Source organism: Lepidothrix coronata, unplaced genomic scaffold (genome assembly GCF_001604755.1).
Source record: "Lepidothrix coronata isolate B3197 unplaced genomic scaffold, Lepidothrix_coronata-1.0 Scaffold8, whole genome shotgun sequence".
Taxonomy (NCBI): domain Eukaryota; kingdom Metazoa; phylum Chordata; class Aves; order Passeriformes; family Pipridae; genus Lepidothrix; species Lepidothrix coronata.
In genome coordinates, this window is record NW_016690188.1 from 10,205,077 (window position 1) to 10,226,215 (window position 21,139).

A 21,139-nucleotide genomic window follows, 5' to 3' on the forward strand; every position below is an offset into this window, starting at 1 on the left:
ATCTGCAATACAAAAGAGGTGGAATGTTGGCAGCAAATGTACAGCTGAGTTCAGTTAATACGGGGAAGAGGTGACGTTTGGGGCCAAACACGTGCAGGCAAAAACTGAAAACCTGTTTCTCTCTTTTTTACCTCGAAATGCCCACAGAAACTTCTGGGAGGATACTTGGTATAAGGCGCTGGATCCTGTGCCCAGGCCACCAGTGTAAATCTAGATTCGCGCCCACCAGAGTGAAGAGGAAGCTTTCTCCTCTCCCTGGTGTGAACGCTTAAGGGACGCGTCACCCCCCGCTTCCCCGGCTCGAGCAGCTCTGGTTCAAGAACAGCGGGGCCAGGGTGCCCAAAAAGGGCCGGGGCTGGCACAGTTTGGTGAGGAAACTTTCTTCTCCCGGCTAGGGCTGGTTGGGGTGATGGCGACCCCGTCCCCCCGCCGCAGACCCGAGCCGTCGGGCGGGGGGGACCCCCGGGGAGCGCTCTGCCACTGCAGTCCCGGGGGGGCTCGGGGCGCAGGGCTGCGGGGGCAAAGCGCTGTGTCTGGGGAGGGGGGCTGCCGGAGCGGAGCGAGAAGCCCTCGCTCTTTTGGTTCCTTTCCAAGCATTTTTTAGCGGAGGAAGGATGTAATAACATGCCACGGGCAATAAATCATAGACTAGCTACTCCCCCTGGCTCCCCTCCCCCCTCCCGGCGGTCCCGGCCCCTCTATAGCGGGAGGGGCGGAGGGGCCGCCGGCAGAGCGCCGCGACCGCCGGGACGAGCAGACCAGCGCCTGCCCGCGTCCGCCAACCGCTCCAGCATGGACCTCCGCGCCCTGGCGCTGCTCGCCTTCGCCCTGGCCGTCATCTCCCTCTCAGAGGGTAAGTGAGCTGCGGGGCCGCGCCGCTCTCCCGCCTACTTGCCGCTGGCATCGCTCCTGCCGGCAGCCCGGCCAGGAGCGATGGTCCCGCGGAAATCCCCGCTCTTCCCCACACTCCCCGCAGCCGGCCCGCTGTCCCGGCTCGGGCTCCGGCCGCGGCTCAGACGTGCGCGTCTGGCGAGCCCGAGCGATGGCTGTGGTGAGCTGGAAGCGGGCAGGCTCCCATCCCTCCCTCCCCTCCATCCCTCCCTGGCTTTTTTCAAAAAGCTGGCCAAAGCGGTCCTCTCTGCCAAACTCGCCCCAGATTGAAATCGTCTGGGGTAAGACTTTCAGCAGCGCTCGGTCTGCAGGGAGGTGGTTTGGCCGCAAAATATGCATATCGACTTTCCCTTTAGAAAAACCCAACCCTTAAAGTTACAAGAAATTAGAAACAGGCGGTTGTTCAATTCCTTTTCTGTCCTCTGTCGTGATCTATCTTCCCTCAATCAGTGCAGAGCTGAGCCAAAGCGGTCACTCGGCAGGAATTTACCGCGCCCCCGGCGCGGGTGCACGGGGAGGTTTCGGGGGGCGCAGGGATCTTCAGTGACGAGGGGTCTGGGGGGTCGCGGGCTGGCGGCCGGCACTGCTTTTGGTCTCGAAGGCAGCGGCCCCCGCAGTCATCCTTCCCGCACCGCAGCGCCGTCTCACAGCCCGATCGCCCCACGCCAGTCCTCGCGGTCCCGCGTGTGTACCCCAAAGCCCGGCCACAGCGGCAGCTTCCCGGCTTGTTTGCCGGCTGCACTCTGTGGGAGCCGCCGGGTTCGGACAGCCCCGGAGAGCGCGGCAACCCGTGCTTCTTGCCCCGCATCCCGCGGGGAGCCCTGTACCCTGGGGCTCCGGGGGAGCGGGGACCGCGCGGGGCAGCTGCACTCCCCACGCGTGGAGGGGCGAGGGTCCTGCCCGCAACCTCTGGGCATCTCCCGGACGTTCTTCTTGCGTCTGGCTTCTCGCCTGGCAGAGATTTGCCACCACTTGTCCGTTCATCGAAACCTCGCTGGCTGGATAATAGGCGCTTTTTCAAACTTTCGCTCCCGTCCTATTCTCCCATTCTGTCGACCGAAACTTGGGTGTTCCCGACCCAGGGCGGCCGAGGATGCCCTCCGGTGCCCTCTTTGTTTAGCCTGAGAGAGTTAATTGCTCCCGAATATTTCCCTGATGCCTTTCCACAATACTGTCCTCGCAACAGCCCCGTCCCGGTGGAACGCGGAGGGCACTGTCCAGCGAGCCGGCCCGGCCAGGTGGGCTCCGGCCCGCGCCGCGTTCGCCGGGATCCACCACCCTGGGGCTGCAGACTGGGAGGCGAGCGGCAGGCAGCGAAGGCAGACCCGGGGGACCACGAGTGGCAGTGCCAGCCGCGGAGAGTGCAGGTCTAGAGGCATGGGAGTAGGGAACCGGGGGGCTCAGGAGCTCTCCCTCTCCTCCTTCCCTCTGGCAGCGCTTGGCTCAGGGTTGGGGGCTCACAGAGCTGCCCGGCTGCACCTCGGTTCGCTCCTAGCGCGGCTGCACTCCCTTGCTGGCAGCGAGCGACAGCGGGTATCTTTATAGGGGGTAAGCGTGTGGGGACATGGCTACCTGAGTAAGGAAAAGAGCTGGAGAGAAACTAACGTAAGGACAGTGACCCCCACCGTCTTGCAGCGATAAGAGAGTTAAGTTTTTTTGCCTGTTTCTTTGCATGTCGTATAGTGCTCTCAACCCTGATCCAGATGAGGTCTTGCAGGGCTTCCTGGTACTGGAAGGCAGGTGAGCTCTGAATTCGTCCTAGTCACCTGGTAAAGTTCTATCTGTCTATCCCAGCTTTGCTTTCCAGGGAAATGTAGCTGTTCTAGACTTAAAAAGTTACCATCCATCTCCTGATAATGACAGATGCATCCTAAACTGAACAGAAGTAAAATGATGCTTCCATCAAATGTTTTGTCTGTTCACATCCAGCCTGCTTGTCTGGATATAGCTTCCCTCTCTATTCAACCATCCAGAGCTTCCTAGCCCACACAGCAAGTTACTATCAGTAACTTTGCAGAACTGGCAACTCACTTCTTCCCTTACTGTCCAGTTTCAGTGTGGGTGAACAGAAGCAGATCCCTATGGGGTGAAATAGGTATCATCCAACATTGACAAGTTGCCACTCTGTGAGAGGGTTTTGTGTGTGCTTTCTAGAAAGAATTTGCCAGTAAAGGTGGGTGTTCAGAGGCAGCAAAACTCGAATTTGGGTTAGAAAGCAATAAAACTATTTATTATTTTTTGAAAAGCCCAAACCCAAAACCCTTTCAAACTCTTCTAGTCAAGGTCAAAAGAGGTTCTTTTTTTCTTCTCATCTAAGTAAAATTAGGCTGAAGGAATGACATTGAGATGTCTGACTAGCATCTGGTTTTCCTGTAACTTTTGACTGTATTCTACCATTTTAACTAAATGTGCCAGACAGATAAAGGTCTCAAAAGCTTTATGTACCATCAGTTGCATGAAAACCGATGTTTTCATCTAACAGAGCAATTAACAGACTATATTAATTTGCCCCACTGTGAGAACAGCTTCAGCTTGTGCTCAGTGTTTGTTAGACATCAGAGACCTCCCAGAGCATTAACACTTGCAGTACACGTGTAGATGTTTAGGATGTTTAGGGTAGTCGGCTTGTAGCAAATGTGGGTAGAGTCCTTCCCAAATCTTCCTTCTCGAAGCCTAGCCATGATGATGATGATGATGATGATGACATGTGTAGAATAATTAATCAGCTTAACCAGCCCTAATGTGCATGGAACAATATGTTTCAAATTTTGAAATGAAATAGGGAATGTGTTTGTCAGCCTCAAAGCAAGAGTAGAAATGTCTCCTTCCTAAATTATGGCCCCCAAATGGCCCCTTCCCCCTCTTACTTTAGGAAGATAGGGGTTCATGTCTTGGGAGATGCCACATGCACTAGTTTTCCCTGTTTTTTCAGCCTTGAGAGCACAGTGAACCAAGGGGCAGTGGCAGGAGATACTAGTTCCCTCTTAGTGGTACAGAGAGCTGAGCTGATCGGTGCCTGTGCTGATGCTCCCTGGTGCTCAGTGCCTGTTGCTGATCATCACCAAGCAAAGGGTTTCTTGTACTGGGGGGGATTTGTCACTGAACACTGAATGCTAGGACTTCTCCTCTTCCTTGCTGTGCTGGATGCCTTTTCTTGGGCCAGAAACAACTTTAGGACTTACAGACATGTTAGTCATGGTTAAACTTTCTCTGCTCCTGATTTCAAGTGGTATGGGATTGAAAATCCCGCCTCGAGTCTCAGAGAGGGCAGGATTACATTATCAATTCATAGATCTGAACAGTTCATCTCTTGCATGTTGTTTAAGTTAAAGCTTGCTTAAACTTAGTTGGTACAAGCTTGCAGAGACAGTGTCACTGCAGCTGTGCTGAGTGGTGTTGTATGACTGTATTGTTTCAGCCTCCCTTTCCAATACAAGCTCACAGATGTGTAGCTATCAGGCACAGATTTGCAGTGGAAAATCCTAGTGTCTTCCTCACTCCCTTTCACATTAGCACTAGCCAGTCTAAGGCATGTTCTCGAGGTTCACCCAGTAGCCCTCCTTCCCTTGCAGATGGGAGCTTCTCCTCCCTTTTATTAACTCCTAGATGGGATCACTGATAGAAAAGTCCTTCAATTTTCTTAACCCAGATTCTGGTGTGAATCTAGAGGAGCTCTACTCCCACTGATTAATTTCACTCATATGGCATCTGATTCTGGTTTATCGCTTGGTAGAGGCACTTGGAAAAAAGGTTTCCCTTCTGAGGACAGGAAAATTTCACCCTGTTGTCTATGGTTATGTGTGCTAGAGACAGACATTGATAAATGTGTGATATATGTAGATCAGTTACCCTTTGAAAGCTGTCTCTTTTCTCACCTTCCTAGACAGCTGTTTAGATATTCCAAGCCTTAGCTCCCCATCTGCCTTTAAGGGAACTGGATTTGGATGCTGCAAGTAATCCTGTGTGGCTAAACAAACAGGGCCCCAGATTGCCATGTGGTATCTCAAACCCTGTCAGATATAGATCTGACCATCTACAGCATGAGCCAGACCTCCAGGGTTAGGTATATGAATTTAATTCCTCTCAGAGACTGAAAACTGCTCCACTTGGAAATTGTTTAAAATCTTAGTCATCTCCTCCTAGAGTTCCAGGCAAGACTTCTGTGTTTGTATTTTATTGCACTTGGAGCTTTGAAATTTAGAGTACCTTACTCATGTGCACTTTGTTGCCAGTAATCAAGTTCTCCCATGGACAAATCGGAGAGCAGAGGCTGTAGTGGGCTCCAGGCTGGTTTTCTCATGTATATGCATGCATATACATGGCTGATTTTTAGCCTAGGGCGTTAAACCTAATTCTGTCCCTAATGATGCCAGTGACAGAACTCTCCTCCAGTCCGGTGGCCCCTGAATAGTGTATTTAGGGCGCCCTGCCTGATAACTGTCTCCTCGATTGCCGTTATTTAGCCACAGGCTGGAAATTCAAAAGACTCAAAATCTCTTCTGTAAAACCGCTTGGATCTCACATCTCTGAGCCTCACCTTCTTGTGCCTGTACCTCGGTTGAGAGTCAGAGCTGGCAGCAGTGAGGAAAGGTCAGCTGGGCCCTGGGAACGCCTGCAAAACCGGGGTTTTTCTGTAGCCAGTAAGTCCCCTGTGAAAAGCCTGCACCTGAGCCGATCTGTTTTGATCTGAACTCTTTGGAATTCATCGCTTTCTTCTGGCTACCTTCTAATTTGGCCTCGGGTCAAAATCGTTTGAGTAGAACAACACTGGGGACAAGTGCCCCCTCTTTTGGCCTTTATCTTGTCTAATTACCAGGAGCATCCCTGCACAATGGAGCGGCTCCTTATTCTAATCTCTTCTACTTTACTTATCTTCATTTTCTTTCCCACTTCTTTTGTCTTTCAAAATCCCACGCACCGTTATTGAAAGGCTGGACACTGGGCTAAAGGGATTGTGCTCTGAGCTGTGAGCAAATGCTCTCCCAAAGTTACTCTTTTCTACTGCTGTTTTTTCACCTGCATATTTGGAGGGAGTTCCTTTCTGTCGGCCCTTTTCTGTGTATCTGTGCTGCTGACCGGGAGCAAGAGGGAGTAACGTGTCCTTTCCCTCCCTTTGTCTCGCAGAGAAACCCGTCAGCCTGACTTACCGATGTCCCTGTCGATTCTACGAGAGCAACGTGGCAAGAGCCAACATTAAGCACCTCAAAATCCTCTCCACACCTAACTGCTCACTTCAGATTGTGTAAGTCTTTTTTCATCTGGGTGCAAATCTCGGGTGTCAAAAAGAAGTGTCACAGAGCTGGTGCCTGCTCTGGTAGTTGTGTTTCAGTCTGTCTCATCCCATGATTCCGAATTCATCTCTTCACCCCATATGTCAGATACAGCTGGACTCTGCTTTACCCCACATAAAGGAGCCCAGCTGGATGTTTCTCAGCTGTGTTCTACCTCTGTGATTTCCCTGTGACTCTGTGATCCCATGTCCTGTTCCCCCGTGGGTATGTGAGCAGCAATGTCAGACAGGCTGTCCATTGCCTTCAGTGTGGAGCTTCACACCTTGGGGTAAAGACTTTACAGTGGGGTCTGAGTCTTCTAATTTTTCACTTCACCATAGAGTGGAGCTAAACAAGCAGAAGGAATTCCTGTGTTTCATGTATCCTCCACAGGAGGCACAGACTCTAAACATGTGATGGCCTGATCTAGGAACACTTAACAGTGACTGTCTCAGTAAATTCAAGCTGGACAGAAATTATGGCTTCCCAATGGAAAATAACCTCTTCATTTTTGCTGAAAAAGAAACCCTGGTTTTCAGGAAAAATGAGGGGTTTTCTGTTTGGTTTTGTAGATTCATGTGTGCATGTGTATGTGTGTTTTAGGAAAGGTTTTTTGGTTCATGGGTGACCCCCTTCCTCCCCTCCCAGAATTCAAAATCTTCAGAAGAAGAGAAATAACATTCATCTTTTCATTGCATGAGAGCCTTACTTCTCTTGATCTCTGTAAGAGGGTTTCAGTGACTAGATTTGGTGTCTGTGCAGTCCCATTACTAGTGCAGTCTTTGACCCATGTGCTGAGCCCTTCCTCTTGCTACTCAAATGCTGTAAATATCCATTTTTGTCATCCAAAACATTTCTTCACTCAGAAAACTGGTGTGCTTTGCATGAGATTTCTCAGGAATGTGTATGAGTGTGTATCCATTCATGAAACAGTTTTTATTTATGATTTTTTTCTGTTTTAAACCACTCTGGGTATATCATACACATTTTATCATGTGTACTTCTGCCTTAGGATTTGGTGGAGGACAGTGAGAAAAATGTAAGCCTCAGCTGAGAAATAATTTCCTTTCACAGAAATGGCAAAACCAGCTGTGACTAACTCCAATCTCTACCTATAAACAATTTTGGAGGCAAGCATCCAAAATGCAAGAGTGCATGGATTTGTGCTCTGGGACTGTCAGTGGATGTCATAAGGGTCCCTGTGCTAAGGCTTTGTAGAGGATTTTGAATTTTTTTGGAGTAATTTCAAGAAAATGACAGCATTTAAGAGAGGATAGAGTATATACTTATCTCCTAATTAATGTAGGATTATAGTCAATAAAGACAGATAAGAGCACGAAATACAGAAACAGAAACATCTCATGTTCTTGTCCGTTCCTGCCCCAAAATGTGTTTGTCTGTGGTACACAGAACACGTGAACCTGTAGTTTACCATCTTTTTGTTACTTTAAAAAGTAAGGTACTTCTTAAAAACCTCCCTCCAAATACTCTTGAAACATCATGAGTTTGAACTAGGTCTTTATCAAAATAGGAAAAGTATAATCAAAACTAACATATGAATTTCTCATCTTGATGGTTTTAAGCATTATACAGTGAAGGTGTAAATAAATAAAAAGCTACTGTTTTCAGGAATAGAGAATCTAAGTGACACATATAGTTGCCAGGAAATATTTTGTGGTTTGTTTTTGGTTGTTTTGTTTTTGTTTGGGGGGGATTGTTTGTTTGTTTTTGTTTTTTTGGTGTGTGTTTTTGTGGTTTTTTTTTGTTGTTTTGTGTGTGGTTTTTTTGTTTTTCTTTTGTTTTGTTTTGGTTTTTTTTGGGTTTTGTTTGGGGTTTTTTGTGTGGTTTTTTTGGTTTTTTGTTTGTTTGTTTTGTTTTTTGCACAAATACATTTTCCTTTTTGGTTGAGGAATTGAGTCTTAAGAGCAGGCTTTTGTCTTTCATTCTATTGGAAGTCATCTCTCCAAATCCAGGGAACTCCTCTGTCAATGTGTACTTCTACAAAGCCCACACTAAATTCCTTGCTTTTCAGTGCAGGGAAATAAGCATTTTTAGCATGCAATTAATTGCATTAAGTAGACACCTAAACCAGTCCAAGTTAAACACTCCATACAGTTGCCTACATCTCTTCTGTGACTGCACAGGGAGCAGAGGCTGACAGGCTCAGAAATAAATGTCTAAAGAAGTCAATGTCTTAATATTAGGTGAGAGGTAATATTAGGTGAGAGGAGTTGTGTTGTATGTGGCTGAAGACTGGTTACGTGTGCTTTTGATTCTGTGTCCTGTGAGGCCAAGAATTCCCAGGCATTGCTAACATCAGCAAATCCATTCTTGCACTCTGTTGGTATCACTTCACTGGAAATGCTCCAGCTTGGCACTGCTGTAAGGGAAATATGAATTAAGCCCATTCATCTCTTTATTGGCGCAGGGATTGCAAAACGGATCTTCGATGTGTTTATGTTACAACTGTGTTGTTGCATAACTTCAGACCAAGGAGCCTTTTTGACCTGTTATTTCTTATGCCATAGTTTTATATTCTGCAGATTTCATTTTATAAAGTGAGGAACATTTTGGCTCCCATCCAGAAAAATGTTTAAACAAGTACTGAACTTATTCGTATGGGCATTTCCATAAAATTGCTGTTCTTTGCACTTTTCCATGGCAGGCAGGCTGTTTAAAGGGGAAATTTTTGAGCAGCTGGGGCAGAGGCAGGGTGCTGCAGGGAAGGCAGGAGATAACAACACTCAAGAGGCCCTGAGATCCCTGGAGGGCGAGACCTGCTGGTGAAAAGCTATTTGTCCTGCTTCTGAATGAAAGGTGCAGATAAGCACAAATTCAAGGCTGAATTCAAATTAGCTAAACAGTCTGGTGTGGGTAGTGCAGCTTGGACATCCAGGAGAACCCCCTCAGAAAGTTTCTGCCTTTGTTTCTAGTGCTGAGCGAATACATGAGGCGAAACCTGCCTCTGGCACTATGATACTTACAGTTGTCTTCCTGATTGCAACCTGTTAGTTCAGTCTTAGTGTAATACAAAAAGCTAACAGGTGACCAGACCCTTTCTTTCAGAAAACTCAAGAGGTATGGTTTCATGTCTGTCCTCAAAACCTGTGAAACTTCAGTTTTGGATTGAGTCTGAAAGCTGTTCTTAATCAATTCCTTACAAAAATTACCTAAATTTACCATGTCAGTATTTCCAAATGAAATTTTTCCTGTTGTTGGCACTGGACAGCCCAGATATGAATTGGAAATCTTAAATTCAAATTCTGTATTTGTCCCACTCTCAGATGATTCCCACTAGAGACCACAAGAGCCAGCATCGAAGGAGACAGGTGGTACCAGTGCTTCCAAACCAGTGATATTTATAAAAGGTATCTTGAGGGTGGGTTAACCGAGAGCAGCACTGGCACCCAAGGAAAATAAGGCACCCAGGGATGGGTGGTGGATGTGGGCTGAGGAGTGTTGCAATCAGACTCACTCTGACTTTTCTTCTTTGGCAGTGCAAGGCTCAAGAGCAACAGCAAGCAAGTATGCATTGATCCCAAGTTAAAGTGGATCCAGGAATATCTGGAGAAGGCTTTAAACAAGTAAGGCAAGACACAAATGGACTTAACAGCTAACATCCTGAGTTATTAAAGGGTAGAACATTAAGGGCTGGCTTTTACCATGTGGACAAAGTACTTGTGAAATCAGATATTGTTTTGAAGAAGGGTTTGGAATTGACCTAATTTGTATTAAAACAACAGCTTCTAGTATATCCTAGATGTTAAACTAAGAATTTTGACAGGGTTTGAGGCAAAATCAATGCCAATGAATATGTTCTGGGGTCCCAAACTCATCCTCTTTTTAAAAAAAAGCCGTTCTCCCAAAGAAAATTCTTCCTTTATGCCCCCTCCTCCCCAAGCCAAACTACAATTCCTTCAGAATCTATATCGTTCCAGTGTCTTTGGAGCCCCTTCTCCATGTTATACCAGGACTCTGGTTGCACAGGCAGCTGAGGCCTAGGGCACTAAAAATTGTCTCTCTGCTGGCCAGTGTGGAGTGCTAATAATGTCGGCCGAGGCGAGATGTGCTGACACGAATAAGGCTTTCCCATAAGGCCAGAGGCAAACCAGCCAAACTTGGCAAATTCAGACTCTTTAAATCTGTTTTTATTACCCTTGAAAGTGGTTGATCATGTCTACTTTGAGGTGGGCTCAGTCCATATTTGTTCAATTTTACATCAAGAAAGAGCAGCACAGAGCAAATTTCCGTGTTGAGCTGCAAGGGAGGGCTCCAGCCTTCCAGGTTTAGAAGATGAGACAGGTGATGGTACAAAGCATTTCCTTGCTCTTAATCTAGCAGGGCTGCTGTTGATTCAGCAGCAACATTTTGGCTAGCAAGCCTACCTGTGCACTCAGTATCCCTCTCACCCTTGCCCACCACATTCCCACCCCTCAGTAACTGCGCTGTAACCCTGCTAAACCTTGTCCCCCCTGCATCTGTGGGGTGAAGGCAGGGCTGGAATCCAGTAATTCGCAAAAGCAATGCATTATTGGGGAAGGTATGGCCCTAGGGCAGATGTGAGGCACAGGTAGCTGAATGCCCTCCACTGTTTGCTTTGTAAATGCATCTGCCAAACAAGGGGTAGAGTTAAAAAAAAAATAAAATTCTTTGTCATCCTCCCCCACACACACCCTGTGTTTTTACAGTAAGCAAGGGGGAAAAACACTAACAGAAGTAGAGAGATCCCTCCACGTGTCCCTTTAATCACCACACTGGGGCCAAGAGTGAGGAGGAAGAAGGAAAGAAGCCAGCTAACTGTGATTCCAGCCCTGACAGCTCTTCCCATCTCATCCAATGCTCAGTGCCTTCTATGCTGCCACCACTCAGCCCTTTTGTCCTTTGGACAAATTCTCTGTAGAAGTAATCCAGGTTAATGCTGCCAGGATGGCTTTGAGTTTAGATACAACTGAACCTAAGAGTAGGATGTGGCTCATGCTGACTATCCTAGGGACTTGAGCTACTCTGTTTTACAAGTTGGGAAAGTCCTCAAGCTCCTGCTTGAGCTTCTGTTTGCTGTCATCCCCAACCTGAAACTTAGGAGGCACTTTAGAAATGTGTATGGTTGGGCAAATGTGATTGTGTGCCTGTCTGACTTAGGGGAACAACTCAGCTGGAACACGATCTGTTCTCACTTCCACTAGTGAAGTTGTGGGGCCAGCTCTACTGAAACCAATGAGTCTGCCTGATCTCCAGCCAGATTCTGGGTTTTGTTTACCTAATGCAATTCTGCTAATTTGGTGTATTTCATCCTGGTTTACACTGAGTAACAAAAGAGAATTTGGTCCCAGCTCTATGAAATGACAGAAAACATATTTCTCCATCACCTAATCCTGTAATCATTGCATTGTTTTCATTTTCCAACTAGTAATGCTAGCACCAGTGGCATTTTCATGCTCCACAGACAGTCAGGGCTCTGTCTGTAGCATTTTCACAAGGCATGTTTTCGATATATTTTAGTGCACAGCTTTGACTTCTTCTGAAATGTACTTTGGAATATATTTATAGCGCATCAAATAATTCATATATTTGAATTGGAGCCATATGAATGTTGGTAGTTTAAGACACCGATATCCCTCTAAACTACTAACAGCTTGTAAAATGAATCTATATAGATCTATAAATGTTAATGTAGCTATCAGTTTCAATCAGCCATATATTATATTTTTTCACTTGTACTGAAATTGTATTAAATGTGACATTACCCTATATGCACTAGCAATAAAATGGCTAATTGTTTCATGTTATGAAAACCCAATTGTACATGGGAATTTATTTTTCTGGAATAAAATCAATACGTTTTGTAGAAAGGGCTCTTGTAATTGTTTAAGTAGAATCCAAACTGTGAAGACATCTTAATCTATACCATCACTTCAATATGAGAATATCTTCAGTGTTATAATCTGAAGCTAAGAGCAAGGAAAAGTTCCTAGAATAGTAATCCAATAAAGTTAATTGTGAAACCAGAGATAGTTTCTAGTAGGGAATTATTTTGCTCACTAATTCTGCTTAGGCTTTATTATTGCTTTATATTCATCACATCTCCATGTAATATACACACTCATGAGACATCAGTAAAATACATTCAGGCTGTCAAGAATTCAAATTCCTTAACTGGCTTTAAAAATCATTGAACAGCTGCTGTGGCCAACATCATTCAACATTCATTCATTTTATAGACAAGGGGCAAATCAGTCCTTTCTTGAAATAGCTAACAAATCCTCTATCACTTCCAGGCAATCCTAGTCATCATTTACAGTACATTGACTCCCTTTCCCTTCTCCTTTTGTAAAAGGATAATGCAAAATCAGGTCCTTACAGAGTTAACAGAGCTCAAAATAAACAGAGACCATCTTGTCCACTGTCATGTTAATATAGTCCCACTGCAGAACTTCCCTCAGTCTAAGATGCTGGAATCCATTAAACTCAGCCACTACTGTAGGCACAGAGAACTGATGGATTTCGAGAAGATAATAAAGTCACATGGGAAAAACCTTTGCTAGGAGAAAGGAATGGAAACTCTCAGTGCTGCTGCCTTCCTACATTGTGTTGGTAAACCCCAGTGTGGCAGCTCTTCCTAATTTCTGACCTCATTTGTAAATAAGGGCTGAAGTCCAAGATGCCAGAACAACAACCTCCCAGAACTCCACCAAGTGTGTGTGGGGTGAAGGTCCCACTTGGAGGGGGACAATGTGGGTGACTGTCTTTATAGCCTTGTTTTAAGGTACTGAATGCCCACAAATCCCCTTAGAGTAGCCATTGGTTCTTGCTGATGCATTTGGGGAGGGTTAGGCATTTTGGGTAAAAGGGTTGTTCTGGCCTTAGAGTTTTCAAATGTCCTGCCACCAGGGCACTTTCATTTGCCTAGCATTCCTATGAGGCAGAGGGTATATGAAAGGGGATATTATCATCATTTGCACCCCGTCAGCAAGATACGAAAGGACCATAGGATAAATGTGAATAAGGCCTTTGTATATGGATAATTTATGGCAGTCTTTTTTGTATTTTTCTTTTAATTTAGACCACGTCATCGCACTCATAAAAAAAAGCAACAGAAGAAACGGGGCCCCCTCTGCCCTTCCCGTGCAACATCACTAAAGTCTCCAGGGAGAAAGAATGGTAGGAAGCATTAGTTTCTGAGCTGGGATACTTCAGGTTCAAATCCCTGCTCTTCCATTGACCATCATATGGGATCTTGGGCAAATATATTAGCTTATCCAGACCTCCATTTCCCCTTATATTTGTTGAGAATAACATATCTACCCCTCCTACGAAGGAATATTATATAGATAAAACTCTGAGAAACAAGGGGAAATTTTAGCCACAACAGATGTGGGAAAATTTTCCCATTTTACAATGGGAAAATGGACACACAAAGAGGCCAAAATAACACGGAAAAGTCAAAGTCAAAAACAGGGTAAAGGTTTGGGAGCTCTGTTTCTTTTAGGTCCAGTATCAAACTGACAGAGTTTAAATATAAATAATAACTGTGAATTTGCCACTGGTGTTTTTTAATGACAAAAGCAGCACCGCAGGGTGACAACATGATTTGGTGCATGAGTTGATGCTAGGCAAGTCCCAGAGAATGGTATTATATATACCAGTGCTCTGGATGTCCCAGTTGTTTTCATTATATCACCAAGGTGGTTTGTCCTGCTTTTACGCACCAAAAGAAGTAGGGTTACTGCTGTGGGATATTGGAAAAGATATCTTCAAAGGGGAAAATTTTCCTCATGGCTTACTCATCCTTTTTGTACCCGGATGAGTTTCTGAGACTACTTTTAGTAGGAGTAGCCACAACTGTCTCTGGCTGTGGTCACACAGACTTAGTTGTCCAGCAGACATTGAAAGGGATGTTTGACAAGACATATTGGGACATCAGAGTTTTTGAATACCTGGTGTTTACCCTCTGACACTTGTAACTCAGCCTTAGTGACCTCATCTAGATTGCAAAAGGTTGATCAGCCTGGAGCAGGAGTAGGGGTCACTTCACAGAAAACCTGGAGGCCACCGATACAAACTGCCTCCTTGTTCTGAGTGCACAAGACACTTGTACAACTTGCCTAACCCACACTCTCCTGGGTGCCATGCTCACACTGAGACTGGGAGACTCACACTGAGGTGTGCATCCCACCCTGAGCTCCCAACCTCAGCACCTCAGGCCTCACGCATTTACTGTGCAGCATGTGGCTGCCTGCCCTCCCTGTCACCCCACCTTCACTGGGCAGCTGTCACCACAAGCTCTGCTGTGCTCCCCAGCCATTTACAGAGGGAGGGTCCCAGAGCAGTCCCATGGGGATGACTCCTGGATGGGCAGCACACTGTGTGCCTCTGCTGTCCAGCCACCTCATGGTGGAAGCCAGACACCAACAAGAGGAGAGCACAGGCTGCCTTCTATGTTCTTTAGTCCTCACAGAGACCTGGCATTCTCTGGAGCTGCAACTTGTGATCTCCATCACTTGTGGGCTAGGGGCAGGTAGAGGAGGCATTCCCAGTGCCACTTGTTCCACTACTGGGGCTGCTCACAAATGATTAATCCCTCCTTTCCCTGCTGTTTTTTTTTGCTGAGTTTCTTTGCCCACTGATAATTCTCTGCTCTGGCTTTCAAGTCCAGAATAAGCTTTCTAGCCAGCCTTCCTCCTATGTTAGTTCTGAACACCTTACTAACTGTTATGAGCACAGCCCGCCCAAAATAACACCCGTTGCTGGGTTTGCCCTGTTGAGTCCCAGTAGCTCTTTGTGGAGAACTTCTCCCAAAATGTTCAGCAAATACTAGTTGGAGGGGCTACAAAAGAAATGCCTTTGCATTAGTCCAAACACAGATTTGCTGTTTGACTAGGCCTGATATCAAAGCTCTTGCAACTGAAATAAACCTTAATAGTGTTTCACTCTGTTCTTCATCAACAGGAGGTTCAAGATGTAAGAGGCAAGCATTGTAAGCCGTCTACAGGATTTCTTACTGTAGGACCCAGAGAGCAGATAACCAGTATTAGGGAATGAATATATTTTACTGTTATCATGCAGCACAAAAGCAACGCTTCACACATTTCCAAAGGTTTTTTTTTTTTTCTCATTTGGGTTTTTTTCCCCCCTTGCACAAATTGACTTGCTTTCACAGTGCTATTTTTATATAGTTAAGATGTAACTATTTGAAAAAAAATATGTTTTTTACAGGTTGGTTTATTACCTAGCACTGGGGGCAGATACCAATTTAAACTAACCCTATGTTATATAATATTTTATTACCTTTGTTATGTAGAGGTCCTGCTTTATTTAACTTTCTTTTGGTTCATGCAAGTCTCCTGGAGTTTTAAACCAAGAAGGACATGAACTGTACAGTGCAATGATGTTGTGTGTAAGTAGTGGAGGAACTCCTTGCCTCCAGAAGTCATAGAGGCCAAGAACATAGGAAGGCTAAAAAAGCATCCGATAAAAGTAGACAGCATTACCCTGGGTGGCATTTGGGGTGAGGGATTAAACTCAGGGCTGCAGGGCTAAAACCCTTCTCTGAAGATCAGAAACTTCGGTCACAGCTGTGAGCAGCTGAGCCAATACACGTTTGGTATTGTAAGGTGCTAGTACTTGGTTTGTAGTAGTTGTGTGTGTTAGGAACCACAACAGCAATCTGATGTCATCTGGCATTTCCTATGTTCCTGTGTTTCTGATGACAAATTTAGCAAAAAAAGAAGGAATGGGTTATTAAAGCTCTAAGCACATGACCATGTTGCAAGTCACCGGAGAAGTCAGATATGCTGCCATGCACCAGGTATCTCTTCCCACCCATCCACAGGAGGTGACTTCAGCTTGCCTGGCTGGCTTTGCACTGAAGTAGGCTGAGATGCATTCACCCTTCACCAATGATGCTGTAGGTCTGCTACTGAACAGTCACACCTCCCTGAGGGCAGTCACACCTTTGATTGCTCTGGAAATACGCAGAAGAGGATATCTGGATGTATCTTTGGAAAAAAAGAGATGCCTGGGGCAAGAGAGGGTCTGTCCAGTTTTTGGAAGGAGTGGTATTTCTTGGGTGTGGAAATGAAGGCCAACACTCACTGTTCACCAGCAGTCATGGCCTCGTTTGCTGGTGAACAGGATAGCCTCTGGAATTTCCTTTGCAAAGTACAGCTGGGGACAGGCACCACTCCTTGCACCAATCCCCTCTCTAAGCCAGAAGTTTCTTTTTCCTGATTCCTGCCTGTATACACAATATCTGTTATATAGTGTATGGAAAGACACCTGCAGCACTGATAATGATGTTATGGTGTGCACTGGGATCTGGGGGGAAGCACATTAGTGCCGCACAATGCTTGTGTTTGTGTGTATCTGTCTGTATTGTAAACAAAAAATGTTGTAAGATTGTCTTTTTTAGTGAGCTGGTTGCTTCAAAAGGAATCTTCCCTCTTCCCTGCGAACACAAAGAAGTGTTTCACTAAGCACTCCTTTTTTGTGGTAGGCATCTTTAATGCCAAAGCGTCACTTTGGCTAGCCAGGGACTACCTTATTTCCATGTGGATTCAGGTAAAAATCTTGTAAGTATTTTCCTCTCTGCAAAACAGGGCTATTGCAGAGAGTCCTTCAGCTGGGATCAAATCACCTCATTTGCTTTAAAGCAGAAACCAACTGCTGTGCCTAAAATGTTTGTGTGTGTGATTTTGACATTCCTTCTCTTGTCATCATACCAACCTGGTGCTTAAGTATTTTTTGTCTCTGTTTTGAAAGGTCTGGTACCACTGTATTTGACGAGAATTGGAGTGTTGATTTAGTATGAGTAGGATCAGATCCTCTCTTTAAAGGCTAAAGACAGAAAGAAATTTTATGAGAAAACCAGAGTTTCTAGTATCCTCCCTGGAACTATACTTTATATCATAGGGTCCATCTCCTGTCCCACATATGCACCTGCAATTGCTAGTGGTTTGTGAGAGGCAGACTTGTGTGTGTCACGGCCAAGAATGACTGCAGGGAAAGTGTGCAAGAATCTTGGTTTTGACATAGACACAGAACTTCTCAGCCAGGAAGGTGCGTTCTTCACACATAATTCCTATCAAAGGACAGCTTGAGGTCTGATTCATTCCCATTGGAGTAAATGGAGACTTAAATAATTCTCTGATTTTGATTCAGCAGCATATCTTGCTAATGATAATAGGGGCCATGACCATTTTTTTCTGGGGGAAACATTGGCTTTCTGGTGAGAAGATGAGTGGGTAGATGTGACTGTACAGCTTTGCCAGTGCTCTGCTGCAGTCCTTGTTAACAGGGAGTGCATCTGGGGTCAGCACCGTCAGGGAAAGGTCCCTGGGAACATGCCAACTCCACATTACAACCTGGGCAAACAGACTGGTTTTACAGGAGCATTGAGATGGGCAGTGCTGAAGCACCCCAGCCAAACCCCAGGGTCCCAGCTCTGGACAGTGTAGCCAGGTAGAGGAGATACACCAGGAAAGGGGGTCACCTGTCAACCTTCTTTTTGGGTGCAAACCAGTGAGTGCTGCAGGGGCAGACTGTGCTAAATGAAGGGCATCAGCTCCTGGGAGAAGTGCATGAGTAGCAGCAGGAATGAAAGGCACTCTGTGCAAGACTGGGAAACATTTACAGCCAGGTGATGATTGTTTGGGTGCCTTGTGGGCCATCTGCCCCTGGCATTTCTTGAGACCCACACAGTGACCTGGGCCCTGACACCTCTGCGCTGGTGACACTTCACTACTTACATAGCTGAGACCACTCAGGGCATGGGGCTGGCTCTCGGGGGCCAGCACCATGTCCCTCTCTCACCTGGGCGAGGTTGAGCACAGCGTGGCACAGACCTGGCCAGAGACTTAAATGAGAATCTGCTAAAAGCTTTCTCTTGCTTTAGACCAAAATTCAACCTTGAGTGGGAAACTTTGCTCTGTGCCTGACATTATTTGCATGATGCATTGGGAAGAACAGCCATGCCCTTCACACTGGAGAAATCAGTTACTGGGCTGCCCCAGTGCACCACATGTCATTTCTTCCCTGCACCGTGACTGGAGCAGGCTGAGAAGCAGCACTAGCAGAGTCTCGCTTGGGGAGAGAACTTGGTTTTCCTTTCTGCCTTTAACTGTTGACCAAAGACAGAATCAGGGAAAGGAAGCGTGAGGAGATGGGAGTGAGATAGGGACCACATGTGAAGAGGATGGAGAAGAGATGGCACTGAACTGTGCTGAAAAAGCAGCTTCCATAAATGTGAAATCATCATGAGGGTATTTTCAACGTGCAGCTGTCAAATCCCAAGGTTGGATTATTTTTTAAGACTAGATGGTATTTATTGCTGTGTAAATTTTTTATTTATACTAGCTTTATACTTGTATGTATGAATATGTTATCTGAATTCTGCTTGAGGAAGGATGAAGGGTGACTTTCTGATGTGTTTTTAACTAAGGTGTTTTAGAAATGGTGACTGTTTATTTTGCAATGAAGGCTATATTTGAAGTTAAATATACACTTTCTGTTGAAAATGCAGTTCCTATAGAATTCTTTGTGGCCATTTTCCATTTGCTAGCCTCTAAAGGGTCCTCCTTTTCTCTGGCAAGTAGTTTTGAGTGATGTGATTTATAGTAGCCAGGATTTTTTGTGAACTCGTCACCTAAAATCTGATTTTTTTTCTTTACCAATATCCCACCAAGACAAACCTTGTCTGAAAAGATGAAACCCTGGTGGCCACAGAGAAGAAAACATGTATCATGATGAAAGGGCTGCATGAACCTCCCATCTTCCACTCCTTAACAACTCAGTTTTGTCAGAATTGTCACAATGTGGTAAATACTGTACTTTATATTTTTATTAAGCAAAAAGAAATATCTTCCCAAATAATGTGAAAAGGGTTTTGTATTTGTGTTTCTTTAAGGCAGCTTTTATGGAGGAGCTATATTATGCTTTTGAAATTACTCCTTTCATAGAAAATTTGGAAAATAAACATTTATATTGTTGTAATTTCTCCCATAAATGTGTATGCACTTAAAATTTTCATAATAAAAATGTCTATCCAAATTAAATTTTTACTCCTAATTTTTTTCCTCACATACAAACAGCTACAAGTTCCACTCAGAAAAAAAACGTTCAGAGGTAGTTTAAGTAAATGTCCAGTTTCAAGGATGCTTCCATATAGCCCCAATGGCTCAGACTCTGCAGGGAACTTGAGGCAAAGGGCCCATGGGTCTTGCAGGGAGAAGCAGCCCAGCAGATTGAAATGGGCCATCTTCAAAGGGAAACACTACCATTTGCTCCCTAGACAGAAACCCAAAATTTGATTTTACTCCTTTTCCCCAAACTTGTCCCTGCAGCATTTTGACTTCAGTGGAACTGAGAACTGTGAGCTGGTTTTGCTCCAGCAACAAGGACGTCATCATCATCTGTACTGAGGAAGGGATAAAGGTTTCTCTGAAAAGCCTGAAGGGTGTCAAGGGATGCATTTGACGAAAGAGCAAATGTGAGAAACACTGTCCTTGGGGCTGCTTTTCCCATGGCACAGCAGGGTCAATATTCAGTTTGGAGGTGAAGAATGGTTTTGGAGGCTTGTAGAACTGACCTGAGAATGTGGTGGTATAATCCTAACTTGGAAAATGTTGTAGGAAATTTACTACATGTTTAAAACTATGAGTTGAAAACTGTCTTGTCACTGCCTTTCTCCATCTCTGAGTTCTCATGGCAAGGGGAAATATGTTTCCTGAGGTCACCCTGAGTTCCCCACACTGACCTTCTCCAACATGCCCATCCTTCTCCATCCATCCACAGCAACAACACAAGTGAATTCCAGCAGTATGTACAGCTCTGGCTGGAGCAAAGTTTAGGGATAGTTTAACAGAGAAACAGTACTTGAGCCTTACCAAGCTTCTTGCTCAATAAATATTTCTTGGCCAAATTGACGCAAGGCAAAAGACATGCAAAAAAAAGGAAAAAGGAAACTCATTTGACTGATGATCCCATTGCAAATCCAGCAATGATTTACTAAGAGACTATGAAAATCTCAGCAGGTAATTCTGAGTGCAGATGGTTAGTGAGAGATTCCCAGGGCACTGTGAAATGCATTGGGAGTAACTAGCTACAAAATTACACATTAAGCACAAACTCCATGTTCTATGGAGCCGTTTGCCATGCCTTTCATCAGGTCTTTTCTCTTGAATGTGAAAGTTTTGGTTCTTACTTCCTCAGCAAAGCATCACATCACTGTATTCATAAACTGCCTAGGAATTGGAGGTGAAGCCACCTTATTAGCACATCTGGCTCTCTTCATAGGCAGCTTTCCAATATTAGCAAGCTGAAGGAAATCAGCTGCATTCATGGCCTCAGCCATCCTGACACTGATTATGGGCTGGATTTATTAGGTCCTGGCATGGTATAGGTCAGAAGACAACATGGTAAATGCCTCTGCTTTGTAGGACCAGCTGGGATGTTACCACTGAGGATGTTACCTTGGATGCTACATGGTAAGGGTCACTCCTAGCTTCTAGTGAGCATTTGCCTGTTTTAAAAAGCTACTTGCTCTCAAGTCATCCCAAGAGTCCTTCAGACAAAACAAATATGCAGATTTGAGACTAGCAAAGGCAAAATTAAAAAAACAAAACCAAAAAACCCAAGGTCTAGAAGCTGAAGCCAGATAAACTCAAACTGAAAACAGATTTTTAAGTGTGGAACTGATTAGCCTTTGGAACACATTCCCCTAGAGAGGAGGGAAGGAAAGCCCTAATCCTTCCTATGCCTTCAGATCAGGGCTGAATGCCATTGTGTTGTTAGCCATACACAGCTCACTGGGCTCTCAGGGGACATGGGGTGAAGTTCTCTTGCCTCTGTTACCAGTAGTGTCAGACAAGATGAGCTAAGGATCTCTCTGGCCTCAGAAATACATATGCAGAAAACCTCAGTTCCAAGGGAGCATTCCTCACCTGGTCTGTGATTAATAACACCCGCATATCATCAGCCATCCC

General features: G+C 45.2%; 1 protein-coding gene across 2 annotated transcripts; it reads left to right on the forward strand.

Moving 5' to 3' along the window:
• Positions 1-739: 739 nt before the first annotated feature.
• On the forward strand, positions 740-19,202 carry CXCL12 (C-X-C motif chemokine ligand 12). Of its 2 annotated transcripts, XM_017804090.1 has the most exons (5): positions 740-853; positions 6,016-6,133; positions 9,659-9,745; positions 13,222-13,319; positions 15,108-19,202. In XM_017804090.1, the coding sequence occupies exons 1-5, from the start codon at positions 793-795 to the stop codon at positions 15,137-15,139; spliced, it is 396 nt and encodes a 131-aa protein (XP_017659579.1). In that variant the 5' UTR covers positions 740-792; the 3' UTR covers positions 15,140-19,202. The 2 variants fall into 2 exon arrangements, with proteins under 2 accessions (XP_017659579.1, XP_017659580.1); XM_017804091.1 differs by lacking the exon at positions 13,222-13,319.
• Positions 19,203-21,139: the final 1,937 nt, after the last annotated feature.

Bases quoted from the DNA above. Each gene is read 5' to 3' on its own strand.
- CXCL12 (XM_017804090.1), top strand. From the start codon at position 793: ATGGACCTCCGCGCCCTGGCGCTGCTCGCCTTCGCCCTGGCCGTCATC. The intron at 854-6,015 runs GTAAGTGAGCTG...TTTGTCTCGCAG, and splicing joins CGTCATCTCCCTCTCAGAGG to AGAAACCCGTCAGCCTGACT. The intron at 6,134-9,658 runs GTAAGTCTTTTT...CTTCTTTGGCAG, and splicing joins AACTGCTCACTTCAGATTGT to TGCAAGGCTCAAGAGCAACA.